Raw genomic sequence first — 20,395 nt, forward strand, 5'->3', positions numbered from 1 at the left:
GTGTAGTGTATAGTGTAGTGTATAGTGCAGCGTATAGTGTAGTGTATAGTGTAGTGTATAGTGTAGTGTATAATGTAGCACTACACCGGTTGTGTGTTGGAGAGCAAATCCACAACATTTATAAATCTGAGTAAGACGTTTCGCCAGTAATCACAACCAGCATCATCAGGCGGACAGCCAGATTGTGCCCCTTACTGAATATCTGTGACACAAAGAGCTTCATAGCTTATCGGATACCCCCTACACCATAAAGATTCAGATTTATTTTTAAAAAAAATCTGATTACATCATTGTGTGGTGACGTCAGCCGTATCGCATCTCCCCCCTCGGAGTCTGTTGGGATCAAAGCGCGATGACGTCATACGTCTCCCTCACCCCCCACAACCCCCACCCCCCCACACTCCTCTCGACCCCCACTCCCTAAACTCCCCCACCCCTCCTCACCTTCACCCCCCCACCCCCCACCCCACCCCCACTCCCCCAACTCCCTAAACTCCTCCCACTCCCCCCCACCCCCACTGCCCCCAACCCCCACTCCCCCAACTCCCTAAACTCCTCCCACTCCCCCCAACCCCACCCCCACCCCCCACCCCCCACCCCCACTCCCCCATTCGAATTTTCCCGCGCCGATCCAAGGAAGGGAGAAGCCGCGTCAATGGCGTCAGCTCACACAGAGGCAAGGACGTTACATTACACGGGGATTACATTACACGGGATTACATTACACGGGGATTACATTGCACGCCGATTACATTACACGGGGATTACATTACATTGGGATTACATCACACGGGCATTGCATTACACGGGGATTACATTGCACGGGGATTACATTACACGGGGATTACATTACACGGGGATTACATTACACGGGGATTACATTATATGGGGATTGCATTACACGGGAATTACATTTGGGTTGCGTTACACGGATATTACATTCACATGACATACGGGGATTACAAGTTACATCACCTGAGGTAATGTTACCTTATCTGAAGGATTACATTTTGATTACATTACACGGTGACTATTATAAGGGTTACATTACACGGGGGTTACATTGCAGTCCGTATTTAAAATCGTGTAAGATTTACGCTACGAGACGACTTCACGTTACGATTACAGCTCCACATCTGGTACAGTGTTGACACGAGCGACTAATTAATTGTACAATATTTACTTTGCAGTGAATGAGAATGTCGCGGTGAAGATTACCTTATAATATAACGTGATTTTATTCGGATTGCATCACATTCTGATTACCTTACCCTCAGTGAGGTAATGTTACCTCACCTGAGGTAAAGTTATCTCACCTGAGGTAAAGTTACCTCTACCTAACGTAATGTTACCTCACTTGAGGTAAAGTTACCTCACCTGAGGTAAAGTTATCTCACCTGAGGTAAATTGAACTAACGTGGGGTAATGTTACCTCTACCTGAGGTAAAGTTACTTCACCTCAGGAAAAGTTACCTCAACTGAAGTAATTTAACTTCACCTACGGTAATGTTACCTCGCATGAGGTAAAGTTACCTCATTTGAGATACTGTTACTTTACCTGAGGTAAATTTACCTCGCCTAAGGTAAAGTTACCTCATCTGAGGTAAAGTTATCTCACCTGAGGTAAAGTTACCTCTACTTAACGTTATATTACATCACTTGAGGTAAAGCTACTTCACCTGAGGTAATGTTTCCTCTACCTGAAGTAAAGTTATCTCATCTGAGGTAAATTTACCTCGCCTAAGGTAAAGTTATCTCAACTGAGGTAAAGTTTCCTCTACCTGAGGTAATGTTACCTCACCTGAGATAAAGTTACCTCCCCTGAGGTAACGTTACCTCACCTGAGGTAAAGTTACCTCAGGTGAGGTAACGTTACCTCACCTGAGGTAAAGTTACCTCTACCTAACATAATGTTACCTCACTTGAGGTAAAGTTATCTCATTTGAGGTAAAGTTACCTCACCTGAGGTAAAGTTATCTCACCTGAGGTAAAGTTACCTCACCTGAGGTAATGTTACCTCTACCTAACGTAATGTTACCTCACTTGAGGTAATGTTACCTCACTTGAGGTAAAGTTATCTCATTTGAGGTAAAGTTACCTCACCTGAGGTAAAGTTATCTCACCTGAGGTAATGTTACCTCTACCTAACGTAATGTTACCTCACTTGAGGTAAAGTAATCTCATTTGTGGTAAAGTTACCTCACCTGAGGTAAAGTTAGCTCACATGAGGTAAAGTTAGCTCACATGAGGTAAAGTTACCGCATCTGAGGTAAATTTACCTCTAACTAACGTAATGTAACCTCACCTGAGGTAAAGTTACCTCACCTGAGGTAAATTTAACTAACGTGGGGTAAAGTTACCTCTATCTGGAGCTAGTACGTCATGGTAGAGGTGGGGAGTCCCCACACTTTACCACAAAGACAAAGATCCCCCGTGTAGCCTCTAACAGGCTGTTAGTGAGCAGCACCCATTTAGGCTACCGGCACTGTGGCACACGAGGGGGTGGGTGGCCAGCACCACGCCCGGCCGCCTTTGTCTCCCCAGTGGCGATGTTCACACACCGCTACACCGGGTGCTCATTTGAGGCCGAGTCGACCTAGGGGACGAGGTCCCAGGACCGGTTCAGATGATCGTCACCGCTGTTGGTGGTGGCCGTAAGCGGGAATGGAACTCGGGTCTCTGCCGGCTTCGTAGCGCAGCGCTCGGCCAACACCGGCGACGATCTTCTAACCCGGTCCTGGGCCTCGTCCCCTAGGTCGACTCAGCCTCAAATGAGCACCCGGTGTAGTGGGTGTGAAGTAGTGAACATCGCCACTGGGGAGACAAAGGCGGCCGGGCGTGGTGCTGGCCACCCACCCCCTCGCGCGTCGTTCCAGCCTTCATAGGCGCTGCTCGCTAACAGCGCTTGCCCAGACAGTCTGTTAAGGCCACACGGGGGATCTTTGTCTCGTATCCCTGTCACTCGCTATCCGTGTGACTCCATCTCCGTGACTCGCTATCCGTGTGACTCCATCTCCGTCACTCGCTATCCGTGTGACTCCATCTCCGTGACTCTCTATCCGTGTGACTCCATCTCCGTGACTCGCTATCCGTGTGACTCCATCTCCGTGACTCGCTATCCGTGTGACTCCATCTCCGTGACTCGCTATCCGTGTGACTCCATCTCCGTGACTCGCTATCCGTGTGACTCCATCTCCGTGACTCGCTATCCGTGTGACTCCATCTCCGTGACTCGCTATCCGTGTGACTCCGTCTCCGTGACTGCTTCTCCGTGACTGCGTCTGACCGTCGTCCGCGTCTCGTCCCCTCCGTGTCTCTGCGCCTCAGCAGCAGGAGATGGGCGACTTCCGAGACATCAGAGGCTTCTTCACCAAGGCCGAGTGGGGCGACCTGGCCGAGTGCGAGAAGCGGCGCTACAGGAACATCAAGCAGAACCACGCCGTCATGCTGAACCTCGGTGGGTACGGCAGGCCCGAGCCTCTTCACAAATAAACTAATTGTCGTAGTGATTATAATGATAATGAGACCAGAACGTCGTAGCAGAGTGCCATGCACGGGGCGCCACGGTGGCTATGAGATGTTAACTACCTCGCCTGGTCTACAGGAGGTCGTGGGTTCGATGCCGACCCTGACGATGCCTGTCACATATCTGGAGTCTGCGTGTGTCTCTCCCCGGTGAGATGTTAACTACCTCGCCTGTTCTACAGGATGTCGTGGGTTTGATGCCGACCCTGACGATGGCTGTCATATATCTGGAGTCTGCGTGTGTCTCTCCCCGGTGAGATGTTAACTACCTCGCCTGGTCTACAGGAGGTCGTGGGTTCGATGCCTGTCCTCTGGGTTGTCGCTCCACAATGTAGAATCAACATCACACGTTTAACGTATTTGGCTGCTGCTGTAAATGTCCACGTGGTGAGCCACTTGGTTGAGCTGTCATTTGTGGCAGCCAGGTGGCTTCTGAAGAAGAAGCCGATAGCTCAGTGGACTTCACTTGGTGAAGTAAAAATAGATTTAGTTTGTGTATTGTGTCGTTGTTGTAACTTTCCTGGCCCCGTGCCCCCTATGGGACATCTGTGAAAAAGAGCTTCATAGCTCATCGGATTCCTAATGTTGGAGAGTAAACCCACAACATTTACAAAAATAGTTTATTTTGTGTGTGTGTGTGATTTGTTTACCTTTCCTATACTTTGCACTCCTATCGTGTTTACTGTATTGCTTGGTGTTGTTGTAGCAGCCACATTATATAGATGAACGTAGTGGCGGTGGTACACCGTTACGCTGTGTAAAATAATCAGCACATTTTTGGCAATAATTACGTTTTTTTCCTCGCGATTCGAGACACCGGACAGAAGGATATTTCGGGTTGGTGGTGGTAGTGGTGGTGGTGCGTCAAAATCAGTTGTCGTGATGCCGTAGTGGCAGGAAGACGGAACGTGACACGAGCAGAATTGAACACGAAGCTTCGCAGTCTGTTGACGTACAGCGGCGCCCAGTCTAATGACGATCTGCTGCTCCGTGCTCCAGTCGTGCCCAGTGTGATGACGATCTGCTGCTCTGTGCTCCAGCGGCTGCTCCGTGCTCCAGCGGCAAGATTTGACTCCTCGTGCCCCTAGAGACTCGGTGGGACGGTTCCTCGATACGACTCGTGGTGTCGCCACCGCACGTTCGGAATGGGGGACGCGGCTGCTGAATCTGAGTGCAACTTCTGACGGAGAGTCCTGCAGCTCACTCAAGGGGCGACAGCGACGCCGTCGGGACTGTGAAAAATAAGAATAGGTTTTACGCTTTAGGGGAATGAAACAGGAGGCGGTTAAGATGTTCAAACACCAGATAGATTGTAGCTTTTGCAAGGAATCAAGTTACCGCATTAACCACGCGTACTTGTGGCGAACACGACAAACAAACACTCTCTGATAATATTTAATCGTTGTCTTTGAAACTGATTGGTCTACCCCAGAGACAGCCTTCTTCATGGTCTAGTCTCACCAGTGTCAGACCAGAGAACAACACCAAAAGGCGACCGGTACAAAGACAATGCAGCATCGAGAGCATTGATAGCTCGGGATGAGCAGCTACATGACGGGACCTTTTTGCGAGTATCAAAGTGTGAAAAATAAAAATCGATTTTTCCCTTTCTGGCAATCAAACAGGAGGGAGGCGTTAAGATGTCCACACACCAAATAGATTATTCCTTTTGCAAGGAATCAAAGCTACTGCATTAACCACGCGTGCTTGTGGCGAACACGACAAACAAACACTCTCCGATAATAATCACATCATCAGGACTGTGTTACGAGGAACCGGTGTGTCGCTATGCTGCACCGGTGTACCGCCAATACGTCCAAATAACAATGACCGACTGCCTCCTTGCGCAGGGATGAACCCGGCCCAGCCCGAGTTCATGCGCGCACGCGGCAAGCGCAGGGCGAGGGGGAATGGAGCGGAGTGCGGGCGGTCGAGCGACTCCGACGAGGAATGGACGAGGAGGAGGAAGAGGAAGGAGGTGGCGGTGCACGGAGGACGAAGAGGCGGAGGAGGCAAACGTAAAAGGGCGCTTGCACAGCGTGCAGAGACCCCCTGTAGACTCACACAGAGACCCCCTGTAGACTCACACAGAGACCCCTGTAGACTCACGCAGAGACCCCTTTAGACTCACACAGAGACCCCCTGTAGACTCATACAAAGACTCCCTGTAGACTCATACAGAGACTCCCTGTAGACTCATATAGAGACCCCCTGTAGACTCACACAGAGACCCCCTGTAGACTCACACAGAGACCCCTGTAGACTCACGCAGAGACCCCCTGCAGACTCACACAGAGACCCCCTGTAGACTCACACAGAGACCCCTGTAGACTCATACAGAGACCCCCTGTAGACTCACACAGAGACCCCTGTAAACTCACACAGAGACCCCCTGTAGACTCACACAGAGACCCCCTGTAGACTCACACAGAGACCCCCTGTAGACTCACACAGAGACCCCCTGTAGACTCACACAGAGACCCCCTGTAGACTCACACAGAGACCCCTGTAGACTCACACAGAGACCCCTGTAGACTCACACAGAGACCCCCCGTAGACTCACACAGAGACCCCCTGTAGACTCACGCAGAGACCCCTGTAGACTCACACAGAGACCCCTGTAAACTCACACAGAGACCCCTGTAGACTCGCACAGAGACCCCCTGTAGACTCACACAGAGACCCCCTGTAGACTCACACATAGACCCGTGTAGACTAACACAGAGACCCCCTGTAGACTCACACAGACCTGTGTAGACTCACACAGAGACCCCCTGTAGACTCACACAGAGACCCCTGTAAACTCACACAGAGACCCCTGTAGACTCACACAGGGACCCCTGTAGACTCACACAGAGGCCCCCTGTAGACTCACACAGAGACCCCCTGTAGACTCACACAGAGACCACCTGTAGACTCACACAGAGACCCCCTGTAGACTCACACAGAGCGCCCTGTAGATTCACACAAAGACCCCTGTAGACTCATGCAGAGGCCCCCTGAAGACTCACGAAGAGACCCCCTGTAGACTCACACAGAGACCCCTGTAGACTCACACAGAGACCCCCACCCATGGAACCTGGTTCTGTCCTGTGATAACAGTCTGTTAAGGCTGCACAAGGGAGATCATTAATTTATTTGTAAATATGTGAGTGAGTAAATGCCTGCATGCGTAAATACACACGTGGGTGTGTTCACACGTGTGTGCGTGTGTTAACGGGTATCCATGTGTTCACACACATGGACACGTGTGTGCGTGTGTTCACTTGTGTGCGTGTGTTCATGTGTGTGTGGGTTCACACGTGCGTGCGTGTGTTCACGTGTGTGTGCGTGTGTTCACACGTGTGTGCGTGTGTTCACGTGCGTGTGTTCACGTGTGTGCGTGTTTTCACGTGTGTGCGTGTGTTCACACGTGCGTGTGTTCACGTGTGTGTATTCACACGTGTGTGCGTGTGTTCACACGTGTGTGCGTGTGTTCACGCAGGAGGAGGCAAGGGGGCTGCTTCACGCTGGGCTACCGTGGGAGAGTCGCACGCGAGGGCAGCTCCCAGCAAGCGCAAGGTCTCTGTGCACAGCGCACGGCACTCCTCTCGTTACAGCTGCTGTTGTTGTTGTCTTTAGTTTGTTGACCTTCCCACGCACCTCCCATTAGCGAGGTTGGCTACGTACGGTGCCAAAGAAATTCAACATACGTACGGACTACTAAACACTACTATACCAGGGACGTGCGGTCAGGGGAGGCAGGCGAGGCTTGAGCCTCACCTGTCATATACTCCAATGAAAATAGCTGTTACGAAAAGTAAAAAATAAAAATTTCCACTGCTCTGTTATAAATGTCATTTCTGTATAATTCCAATCATTACAGAGAGATAGTAACAGGCACGCGCTTATTGCCCGCGCTCCATCCAGTTTCTGAGGGGTTGCGCAATCAGAGGGGAGGCTGAGCTCGTCGCTGCCTCACCTCTCGTCTCCCTGTATTTGCAGCGGAGCTCCGCAAATTTGGCGATTTTGACGATCAAAATTATTGGAGTCGTACAGAAATGACGAAACACAGATCAGTGGAAGAATCTTAATTTGTATTTTATTACTTTTTACTTTTCGTAGAAGAGTCTTGGCCTGCCATACCCACGGAGGTTCAGCATGACGACGGCATGGTTCTGCTTGATGTCTGGAATCAGATATACAGAATCAGAATATCAGAATTAGAATATGTATTGTAATGGAGGAATCCGATGAGGTGTCAGGGTCGAGATCGAACCCGCGACCTCCTGCGTACCAGGCGAGGGAGTTAACATCTCCTAGCCACCGCTGGTCACCGCACCAACTCTGTCCCCCACACCCCCTTCCGACCCCTCACCCCACCGCCCCCTCCGCTCAGACTAAAGCGGAAGCCCTGGAGTACGTGTGGAGCATCTTGCAGGGCGTGGAGGAGCAGCAGCAGGAGGAGGAGTTCAGGGGATTTGAGCTGAGGGAGGTGCACAAGGCCAGGATGGCGATGTTCAGGCTGGAGCGCAGAGCCACCGCCTGCAAGGAGGCCCTGAGGGTGGTGCTCCAGAGGATACGTGGAGGTGCGTAGCCTGCAGCGGTGATTTCTATTCACACCGCAACTCCACGCTCCCCTCTATTCACACCAGAACTCCACGCTCCCCCTCTATTCTCACCGGAACTCCACACTCCACCTCTATTCTCATCGGAACTCCACACTCCACCTCTATTCCCACCGGAACTCCACGCTCCCCTCTATTCTCACCGGAACTCCACACTCCACTCTATTCTCACCGGAACTCCACGCTCCCATCTATTCTCACCGGAACTCCACACTCCCCTCTATTCTCACCGGAACTCCGCGCTCCCCTCTATTCTCACCGGAACTCCACGCTCCCCCTCTATTCTCACCGGAACTCCACACTCCCCTCTATTCTCACCGGAACTCCACACTCCCCTCTATTCTCACCGGAACTCCACGTTCTCCTCTATTCTCACCGGAACTCCACGCTCCCCCTCTATTCTCACCGGAACTCCACACTCCCCTCTATTCTCACCGGAACTCCATGCTCCCCTCTATTCTCACCGGAACTCCACGTTCCCCTCTATTCTCACCGGAACTCCACGCTCCCCTCTATTCTCACCGGAACTCCACGCTCCTCTATTCTCACTGGAACTCCACGCTCCCCTCTATTCTCACCGGAACTCCACACTCCCCTCTATTCTCACCTGAACTCCACGCTCCTCTATTCTCACCGGAACTCCACGCTCCCCCTCTATTCTCACCGGAACTCCACACTCCCCTCTATTCTCACCGGAACTCCACGCTCCCCTCTATTCTCACCGGAACTCCACGTTCCCCTCTATTCTCACCGGAACTCCACACTCCCCTCTATTCTCACCGGAACTCCACGCTCCCCTCTATTCTCTTCGGAACTCCACGCTCCCCTCTATTCTCACCGGAACTCCACACTCCACTCTATTCTCACCGGAACTCCACGCTCCCATCTATTCTCACCGGAACTCCACGCTCCCATCTATTCTCACCGGAACTCCACACTCCCCTCTATTCTCACCGGAACTCCACGCTCCCCTCTATTCTCACTGGAACTCCACGCTCCCCCTCTATTCTCACCGGAACTCCACGCTCCCCTCTATTCTCACCGGAACTCCACACTCCCCTCTATTCTCACCGGAACTCCACGTTCCCCTCTATTCTCACCGGAACTCCACGCTCCCCCTCTATTCTCACCGGAACTCCACACTCCCCTCTATTCTCACCGGAACTCCATGCTCCCCTCTATTCTCACCGGAACTCCACGTTCCCCTCTATTCTCACCGGAACTCCACGCTCCCCTCTATTCTCACCGGAACTCCACGCTCCTCTATTCTCACTGGAACTCCACGCTCCCCTCTATTCTCACCGGAACTCCACACTCCCCTCTATTCTCACCTGAACTCCACGCTCCTCTATTCTCACCGGAACTCCACGCTCCCCCTCTATTCTCACCGGAACTCCACACTCCCCTCTATTCTCACCGGAACTCCACGCTCCCCTCTATTCTCACCGGAACTCCACGTTCCCCTCTATTCTCACCGGAACTCCACACTCCCCTCTATTCTCACCGGAACTCCACGCTCCCCTCTATTCTCTTCGGAACTCCACGCTCCCCTCTATTCTCACCGGAACTCCACACTCCACTCTATTCTCACCGGAACTCCACGCTCCCATCTATTCTCACCGGAACTCCACACTCCCCTCTATTCTCACCGGAACTCCACACTCCCCTCTATTCTCACCGGAACTCCACGCTCCCCTCTATTCTCACTGGAACTCCACGCTCCCCCTCTATTCTCACCGGAACTCCACGCTCCCCTCTATTCTCACCGGAACTCCACGCTCCCCTCTATTCTCACCGGAATCCACGCAACCACGGGGAGGTACAACACGCAGACTCCACACGTACAGGGTGAGTCGTCAGGGTCGGGATCGCTTCCACGACCTCTCGTAGACCACGTGAGGGAGTCAACATCTCGCCGCGTTTGCCCGCAGGCTCCTCCGTGCCGCCGGCCTCCTCCGCCCAGGCTGCGGCGGTGTCGCTCAGCGCTCGCTCTCGCTACGGCCTGCGGCAGCGCGAGAGGAAAGTCTACACAGAGGTGGAGGAGCCCCAGGACGACGACTTCTTCTGTGAGACCCCTGCTCCCTCTACCTCTCTCTCTCACTGTCTCAGTCACTCACTGTCACATTCTCAACTATCTCTCTCACTTTGTTACACTCTCACTGTCTCACACTCTCACCTATCTCTCTCGCTTTGTTACACTCTCACTGTCTCACACTCTCACCTATCTCTCTCACTTTGTTACACTCTCACTGTCTCACACTCTCACCCATCTCTCTCGCTTTGTTACACTCTCACTGTCTCACACTCTCTCCTATCTCTCTCACTTTGTTACACTCTCACTGTCTCACACTCTCTCCTATCTCTCTAACTTTGTTACACTCTCACTGTCTCACACTCTCACCTATCTCTCTCACTTTGTTACACTCTCACTGTCTCACACTCTCACCTATCTCTCTCACTTTGTTACACTCTCACTGTCTCACACTCTCACCTATCTCTCTCTCTTTGTTACACTCTCACTGTCTCACACTCTCACCTATCTCTCTCACTTTGTTACACTCTCACTTTCTCACACTCTCACCTATCTCCCTCTATTGCTCCCGCGCTCTTACTCGATATATTCCACCTGCTCCCTCTCACTCTCTCCCCCTTGCCCTCCCTCTCACACGCTCCCTTTCTCGCACTCTCACTCACCTCTCTCTCTTTTGCTCCCTCGCTCAGGGATGCAGGGAGGGAGGGGAGGGATGCAGGGAGGGTGACAGGGGATACATCTCCGATGGGCGAGCTAAATAAGTTCACCATGCAGAGAGGGAGGGAGGGAGGCATCTGTCTGGAGCGCTCCTCACCCTCTCACTCTCTCACAGTGCCACTGCTGCTGCTGCTGCTACTGCGATTCGCCCCCCTCCTGCTACTGCTGCTGCTGTGGCTCTCAGTCTGCGAGCTGTGCAGGGATTTCTACCTGGGGGAGTGCTCCGTGCACGGCCCGCCAGAGTTCATCGCGGACGCGGCCGTGACCCCGGGAGTGGCCGACAGGGCCCGGCTCAGCCTGCCCCAGGGCCTCACCGTCGGCGCCTCCTCCATCGCCGGCGCCGGCCTCGGGGTGTGGAGCAACAGGAAGAAGCTGCCCAAGGGGGTGATGTTTGGGCCCTACCAGGGAGAGGTGTCTGAGGAGAACCCCGTGAGCGAGTACTGCTGGCTGGTGAGCTGCTGCTGATGCTGCTGCCACTGCTGCAGCCTTCTCCTATTCCTACATCATCATCGACGTCGTGTGTGTGGAGAGGAGGCTCGTGAGGGAGATACAGAGAAACCCATAGCTTCACACAGTCACCCACAGACTCACACAGAAGAGACCCAGAGACTCGCACGGAGACCTAGAGACTCGCACAGGGACCCAAAGTCTCGCACAGAGCCCTAGAGGCTTGCACAGAGACCTAGAGACTCGCACAGAGACCCAAAGTCTCGCACAGAGACCCAGAGACTCACACAGAGACCCAGAGACTGGCACAGAGAGACCCAGAGACTTTCACAGAGACTCAAAGTCTCGCACAAAGACCCAGAGACTCACACAGAGACCCACAGATTCATAGAGAGACCCAAAATTTAACGTCATTATGAGTTCAACTTGTAACCCACAGCAGCCGCTCGCTCGCAAGGACAGAACAACTTCGATGCGCGAGGAGGAACCACAGACGCGTGGTTCCATCTCACGCGCTCCTTACGCAAAAATAAACCACGACACCTCGCCGCTGATCTCGTTTAAAATTCATTTCTTTAGAACTGCTCTTAGTGTTTAGTTTGTTGTCCTTCCCCCCGCACCTCCGATCAGCACGGTTGGCTACGTCCGGTACGAAAGAAGTTCAAGTTACGGTCCAACTCACATGAATTATCCGTGGATCTGCTCGTGTGCGTGTGTGTTTCAGATTTACAAAAACAAAAAGGATCGTGAATATGTTGATGCTCAGGATGAATCAAAATCAAATTGGATGAGGTGATTCGTGTCTTAAGGACCACTACACAGAGAGACCAGAACCACTCCACACAGAGACCAGAACCACTACAGAGACCAGAACCACCAAACAGAGACCAGAACCACCACACAGAGACCAGAACCACTACACACAGAGACCAGAACCACCACACACAGAGACCAGAACCACTACACATAGACCAGAACCACCACACACAGAGACCAGAACCACTACACACAGAGACCAGCACTACTACATACAGAAACCAGAACCACTACAGAGACCAGAACCACCACACAGAGACCAGAACCATGACACAGAGACCAGAACCACTATACAGAGACCAGAACCACCACACACAGAGACCAGAACCACCACACACAGAGACCAGAACCACTACAGAGACCAGAACTACTACACACAGACCAGAACCAGTACACACAGAGACCAGAACCACTACACATAGAGACCTGAACCACGACACACAGAGACCAGAACCACCACACACAGAGACCAGAACCACCATACACAGAGACCAGAACCACTGCACCCAGAGACCCTGGGCCTCCCCTTGGTCGACTCTGCATCAAATGAGCACCCGGTACTGAGCGTGGTTCCAGCCACACCACCCCAACGTAGCGCCCAGTGCCGGCCCTTAATAGGCGCTCGCTAACGGCGCCCACCCCGCCCCCTGCGTCTGCCCCCGCAGGTTCGTCAACTGCGCGAGGAATGAGCAGGAGCAGAACCTGGTGGCCTTCCAGCACCGGGGGCAGATTTACTACCGCACGTTCCGTGCCGTGGGGCCCGGCTCTGAGCTGCTGGTCTGGTACGGCGAGGAGTTCGCCCAGGAGCTGGGCATCGCCTGCGAGGCCGGGCCCTCGCGACGCAGCAGCAGCAGCAGCAGCGAGTTGGCTCCCAGGGCCACCGCCAGAGACCTGCAGCCCGTGCAGCCTCCACCAAGCGAGGAACACTGTGAGCACCGCTCACCAGAGACTCACCACTGCTCACCAGACTATAGCCACCACTCACCAGACTATAGCCACCACTCACCAGAGATGATAGCCACCACTCACCAGAGATGATAGCCACCACTCACCAGAGATGATAGCCACCACTCACCAGAGATGATAGCCACCACTCACCAGCAATGATAGCCACCACTCACCAGAGATGATAGCTACCGCTCACCAGAGATGATAGCCACCACTCACCAGAGATGATAGCCACCACTCACCGGAGATGATAGCCACCACTCACCAGAGATGATAGCCACCACTCACCAGCAATGATAGCCACCACTCACCAGAGATGATAGCTTCCGCTCACCAGAGATGACAGCAACCACTCACCAGAGATGATAGCCAACGCTCAGCAGAGATGATAGCCACCACACACCATAGATGATAGCCATCACTCACCAGAGATGATAGCCACCACTCACCAGAGATGATAACCACCACTCACCAGAGATGATAGCCACCACTCACCAGAGATGATAGCCACCACTCACCAGAGATGATAGCCACCACTCACCAGAGATGATAGCTTCCGCTCACCAGAGATGACAGCAACCACTCACCAGAGATGATAGCCAACGCTCAGCAGAGATGATAGCCACCACACACCATAGATGATAGCCATCACTCACCAGAGATGATAGCCACCACTCACCAGAGATGATAACCACCACTCACCAGAGATGATAGCCACCACTCACCAGAGATGATAGCCACCACTCACCAGAGATGATAGCCACCACTCACCAGAGATGATAGCCACCACTCACCAGAAATAATAGCCACCTCACCAGAGATGATAGCCACCACTCACCGGAGATGATAACCACCACTCACCAGATATGATAGCCAACACTCACCAGAGATGACAGCCACCACTCACCAAAGATGATAGCCACCACTCACCAGAGATGATAGCCACCACTCACCAGAGATGATAGCCACCACTCACCAGACATGATAGCCACCACTCACCAGAGATGATAGCCACCACTCACCAGAGATGATAGCCACCACTCACCAGCAATGATAGCCACCACTCACCAGAGATGATAGCTACCGCTCACCAGAGATGATAGCCACCACTCACCAGAGATGATAGCCACCACTCACCGGAGATGATAGCCACCACTCACCAGAGATGATAGCCACCACTCACCAGCAATGATAGCCACCACTCACCAGAGATGATAGCTTCTGCTCACCAGAGATGACAGCAACCACTCACCAGAGATGATAGCCACCGCTCAGCAGAGATGATAGCCACCACACACCATAGATGATAGCCATCACTCACCAGAGATGATAGCCACCACTCAACAGAGATGATAGCCGCCACTCACCAGAGATGATAACCACCACTCACCAAAGATGATAGCCACCACTCACCAGAGATGATAGCCACCACTCACCAGAGATGATAGCCACCACTCACCAGAGAAGATAGCCACCACTCACCAGAGATGATAGCCACCACTCACCAGATATGATAGCCACCACTCACCAGACATGATAGCCACCACTCACCAGAGATGATAGCCACCACTCACCAGAGATGATAGCTACCACTCACCAGAGATGATAGCCACCACTCACCAGAGATGATAGCCACCACTCACCAGAGATGATAGCCCCTGCTCACCAGAGATGATAGCCACCACTCACCAGAGGTGATAGCCACCACTCACCAGAGATGATAGCCACAGCTCACCAGAGATGATAGCCACCACTCACCAGCAATGATAGCCACCACTCACCAGAGGTGATAGCCACCACTCACCAGAGATGATAGCCACCACTCACCAGAGATAATAGCCACCACTCACCAGAGATGATAGCCACCACTCACCAGCAATGATAGCCACCACTCACCAGAGATGATAGTCACCACTCACCAGGGATGATAGCCACCACTCACCAGAGACGATAGCCACCAATCACCAGAGATGATAGCCAACGCTCACCAGAGATGATAGCCATCACTCGCCAGAGATGATAGCCACTGCTCACCAGACTATAGCCACCACTCACCAGAGATGATAGCCACTGCTCACCAGAGATTATAGGCACCACCCACACTGATAAGGTGCAAGTTAGTAACTGGTGTGGTGTGTAGTAGTAAACATCGCCACTGAGAAGACAAAGGCGGCCATGTGTGGTGCTGGCCACCCTCCCACTCGTGTGCCGTGCTGGCCTTCATCGGTGCCCGATAACAACACTTGTCCCAAAAGTGTATACAGGCTAGACGGGAGTTCTTTGTCTCTGTGTGTGTATATAGAATGGAGCCCACTGCACTACGAACCCGGCCACCTGAGTTCGATTCCCACTCACGGTCAAAGTCAGTGGTGAATGTTTAGGCCTCCCCTAGGTTGACTCAGCCTCAAATGAATACCTAGCTTAAACATGGAAACATCGCCACTGGAGAGACAAAAGCGGCCGGGCCTGGTGTTGGCCACTTACTCCCTCTTGTGCCATGCCGGCCTTCATAGGTACTCGCAAACAGCACTTGCCCAACAGTCTGATATGGCTGTTGGGGACCTTTACCTTTATATATACACACACACACACGTGTTCAAGAGTGTTCATGTCTAGGTGTTGGTGTGTGCGTCTTGTGCCTCTGGGATGACGCAGGTGGAGTGGGTGTGGAGGTCACAAGGCTGCCGTGTCCTGCCTGCAACCGTCAGTTCATCTGCCGCTCTAGTCTAGAGCATCACGTGCAGAGGAGACACCCCACTAAGCCCAGTGACAAAAGTCATCAGTGTGACCAATGTCCATACAGCACAGACCGCAAGAGTAGCTTGAAGATACACCAGAGAACACACACGGGAGAGAAACCGTTCAAGTGCACCGTGTGTGAGAAGGCGTTTGCACAACTACCAGATCTTCACAGGCACCAGAGAACACACACGGGAGAGAAGCCGTTCAAGTGCACCGTGTGTGAGAAGGCGTTTGCACGGCTATCAACTCTTCACAGGCACCAGAGAACACACACGGGAGAGAAGCCGTTCAAGTGCACCGTGTGTGAGAAGGCGTTTGCACAACTACCAGATCTTCACAGGCACCAGAGAACACACACGGGAGAGAAGCCGTTCAAGTGCACCGTGTGTGAGAAGGCGTTTGCACAACTACCACATCTTCACAGCCACCAGAGAACACACACGGGAGAGAAGCCGTTCAAGTGCACCGTGTGTGAGAAGGCGTTTGCACGGCTATCAACTCTTCACAGCCACCAGAGAACACACACGGGAGAGAAGCCGTTCAAGTGCACCGTGTGTGAGAAAGCGTTTGCAGACCCATCCAGTCTTCACAGCCATCAGAGAACACACACGGGAGAGAAGCCGTTCAAATGCACCGTGAGTGAGAAGGCGTTTGCACGGCCATCAACTCTTCACAGCCACCAGAGAACACACACCGGCCAGAATGCATTTTCTCATCCACGTGGAAACAGAAAAGTCAGCCATCCTGAGCACAAAGCGCACAACGCCGAGCTGTGAATTAGTTTACAACAACAGGCCACGTGATTAGCCGAGGCTGTGCCACTCTTGAAACTGATTTTGAATGTGAACACGGAAACCTACGGAATCCTCCTACACCTGCCTCACACCCTGTGGGGGGCGGGAGATTAAACCGACCCGGCCACCCCTCGATTGCAAGTGCGGAGTTCTCGGTACCAACCACTGCACGTCCCCCACCTCCACCCCCACCACCTGGGGGTCCCTGTGTGTGTGAGTGTGCAGAGTCCCCCGTGCAGAGCTGCACTGTTGTTACCCTAGAGGGGGGCACCGCAGGGCGATCCACCTACAGATACCCCAGTCTGCACGTCTCCCGCCGGTCTCCGTGAGCACCGCGTGCCGTCTCGTAGCCCTGCCCCGTGCGACGTACGTACAGTACGTACAGTGCGTACCCATCCAGCGGTAGGCCGAACCGCGGCCGATGACGAAGGTGGCGTCCGCTCACGAATCTCCGTGCACTCAGTCCCGTAGCCCCGAGCCATCGCTCGCGCGATATTCACTTTGCTGCTGAGAGGAAAGCTACGGGGAGGAGGTGGGGTGGGGGTTGGTAGGAGAGGACATCTGTGGAACGGCTGGAGATCTGCGGAGAAGAGCTTCATAGCTCATCGGATTCCTGCGGTCTGAAAAAATATTCAGAGAGGGCGTTGGGGGGGGTGTAGGTATGAGTGGGGCATCTGCGCTTGGATCGCCCTGCGTGTTGTTGCTGCTGCCTCCCCCATTGAAAATGTTCCCGGCGTGAACTTTGACCCTTTGCCGTTGCGACGACGCCGCGCGCCGTGCGTGAACGTCGTCGTCGTCGTCACAACGAAACGCAGTGAGAACTAAAGTAACTTTATCGGTAGCGAGGCTCCCACAGGGCCACGCGGGGCAGGGAGCGTGGCACAGTTTTGGTGCCGGCTAGCGCAGAGTGGCGGCGGTCGTGTCGCTACGCTTCTCTGCGGTGAGCAACGACGTCTTGATAACAACAACAGCAGCAGCCGCTCGCTCAATTCGTGGGATTCTGCGGTGAACGGCGACACCCACCCCGTGAATGGCGACGCCCACCCAGTGAACGGTGACACCCACCCTATGAATCGTGACACCCTGTGACTGGTGACACCCTGTGAATGGTCACAACCACCCCGTGAACGGTGACACCCACCCCGTGAATGGTGACGCCCACCCCGTGAACGGCGACGCCCACCCCATGAATGGCGACACCCACCCTGTGAACGGCGACGCCCACCCTGTGAACGGCGACGCCCACCCCATGAACGGCGACGCCCACCCCGTGAACGGCGACGCCCACCCCGTGAACGGTGACACCCACCCCGTGAACGGCGACGCCCACCCAATGAACCGTGACACCCACCCTACAACTCTGCGGATGTCTCAGACGCAGGAAAGTGTTGAGAGATTCTCTGCGTCGTTCCGGTTGCTCGCGTGTCGTCGCACGGTGGTGGCGCGCGTTGACTCTTACACGGTTAAGAAAGTTGAGCGTTAGTTTGTGATTCTGTTTAAAATTATATACTTACTTAAACTAACAAAAATTATCTTGGGATTTTACTAAGTAAGGTCCAACAGAATATGTAGAGGCTCTTTTATCAGACGCTACCACCTGGCCATCACAAATGAAAGCTCAACGAAGTGGCTCATCATTGTGTGGACATTGATAGCGGCCAGATACTCTAATTGCGTGATCTCGATTCTAAATGTCGAGGGGAAAAACCGGAGGACCTGGAGAAAAATCCACACGACCACGGGGAGAGAGAGAGAGAGATGCGCAAACTCAAAATATACAGCAGGCGTCAGGGTCGGAATCGAACCAACGATCTCCTGTATACCAGGAGAGGTGGTTAACATCTCAACATGCGTTCAGAGTATTTGCCTGCTGTAAATGTCACGTGACAAGCCACTTCGGTGCGCCGCCGTCATTTGTGATAGGCAGGTCGCTACCACACAGCTCAGTGGGGGCCTTACCTGGAAAAGTAAAGTGAAGTAAAAAAACAAAAACCTGCTGTTGAGAATGACCTCACCGGACCGGTGGAGGCAGCGCTGACGTCTTGGTCCCAGTTGGCAGCGCCGGCGTCTCGTTGGTTGTGAAGGCAGCCCAGCTCACACAGCCCGTGCCGGTGTCTCCAGGAGGTGGGAGTGACTTGCTCTGTGTCAGTGTCTCCAGGAGGTGGGAGCGACTTGCTCTGTGTCAGTGTCTCCAGGAGGTGGGAGCGACTTGCTCTGTGTCAGTGTCTCCAGGAGGTCCCAGCGACTTGCTCTGTGGTGACACTTTTCCGTGACAGAGGTTTGTTCTTTGTTGTTGTTGTTGTTGGGTTAGAGATCTCGTAAACATAAACATTGTGTCGTTAACCCACCGTCACCCACCACCATCGCCTGACACGGCCAATCAGTCAGGGTTTGTCACGTAAACGAAACGTGCCAATTGGTTACCAACTTCAGCACACACGGCGCTTGTGTGTCGGGGAGAGTGAACCCACCACAGCGTTTACAATTCGAGTACCGGTGACGTTTCGCCGGTGATTAAATAACAACGGCGACCGGCTTCATCGGGCGACGTGCCAGGATTGTGATCCGACGCCATCTAACCCGGCGGCAACGACGACAAAAACCTTCGTCGCAGATACCGCCGGTCGCGAGAGACCGCGCGTGGCGCTTTGTGTTGCCGTCGCGTTGCCGCGAATCGTCGAAGCGCGTTCACGGTCCGTCGTTCTCCTGCAACGTGGCGCTGGTTGTTGCGTTCCTGAAGAACAACCGTGTTGTGGAGAAATAATATAAACTATAGGGGGGGTGGGGGGGGTGAAGCGTGGTCCGCGATAACACGCGAGATGATGGGCAAGACAGAGGCGGGACTAAGACCGAGGTGCCTGGGTAGCGTCTAGAAGCATCCAGCAGCATCCCAACGCCTCCTCTTCGTTGCGACGCCGCTACGCCGAGGGCAGCCGCACGTAGAACCGCTTATTCCTGCTCGCGTTGAGACGTAGTTCCGTTCGCTCGGTCGCGTCGCATCCAAGCCGCGTCCGCGTTACGGACGGCATGTATCCCCTTACGATACATTCACGGCGTTACGTCATCCAGTTGGCGTCGTTAGAACTAACACGCGGCGTTGTAGCGGAACCAGACTGTACCCGTTGTCTCCTGCTGTTCAACGCAGAGGCCGCATCGACCGTTCCAATAGTCGCTGTAGCCATTGTGAGCCCCAAGCTGTTGTTGGCTCCCGGCTCTTAAACTCGCGTTTTTCTGGATTTTCTTGTTGTTATTCTGTCTCTCGCTGTTCAAATAAACCTAACGTTAAAATTATAGACTGATCATTTCTTTTGTCAGTGGGCAAACGTACAAAATCAGCAGGGGATCAAATGCTTTTTTCCCCCTCACTGTCATCTGTAATCGTTACACACAGCAGCACCTGGTCACAACTGCTCGCCGCTGATCCTAACAACACCGATCCTAGTCGTCATCCCTGCACGTCAAGGATGGTAAAACTATGACCCAACAAACTTACACATCACACTGTCCTACAGATTTCAATTCACACGCCCCTACAGACTTCACTTCACACGCCGCTACAGACTTCAATTCACACGCCCCTACAGACTTCACTTCACACGCCCCTACAGACTTCACATCACACTGTCCTACAGATTTCAATTCACACGCCCCTACAGACTTCACTTCACACGCCGCTACAGACTTCAATTCACACGCCCCTACAGACTTCAATTCACACGCCCCTACAGACTTCACTTCACACGCCCCTACAGACTTCACATCACACT

The 20,395-nt window shown here is 53.2% G+C and overlaps 1 protein-coding gene across 1 annotated transcript; it reads left to right on the top strand.

Moving 5' to 3' along the window:
• The first annotated feature begins 3,241 nt into the window (after nt 1-3,241).
• Nucleotides 3,242-19,921, top strand: LOC116937522 (uncharacterized). The gene is made up of 9 exons (XM_076058928.1): nt 3,242-3,457; nt 5,376-5,543; nt 7,010-7,086; nt 7,904-8,093; nt 10,037-10,198; nt 11,066-11,331; nt 12,053-12,120; nt 12,810-13,072; nt 15,661-19,921. Exons 1-9 carry the CDS (start codon nt 3,337-3,339, stop codon nt 16,608-16,610), a joined length of 2,265 nt encoding a protein of 754 aa, XP_075915043.1. The 5' UTR covers nt 3,242-3,336; the 3' UTR covers nt 16,611-19,921.
• Nucleotides 19,922-20,395: the final 474 nt, after the last annotated feature.

Source organism: Petromyzon marinus (genome assembly GCF_048934315.1).
Source record: "Petromyzon marinus isolate PM22_M1 ecotype Great Lakes invasive population chromosome 80 unlocalized genomic scaffold, UKy_Petmar_22M1.pri1.0 chr80_unloc.3, whole genome shotgun sequence".
NCBI classification, from domain to species: Eukaryota; Metazoa; Chordata; class Hyperoartia; order Petromyzontiformes; family Petromyzontidae; genus Petromyzon; species Petromyzon marinus.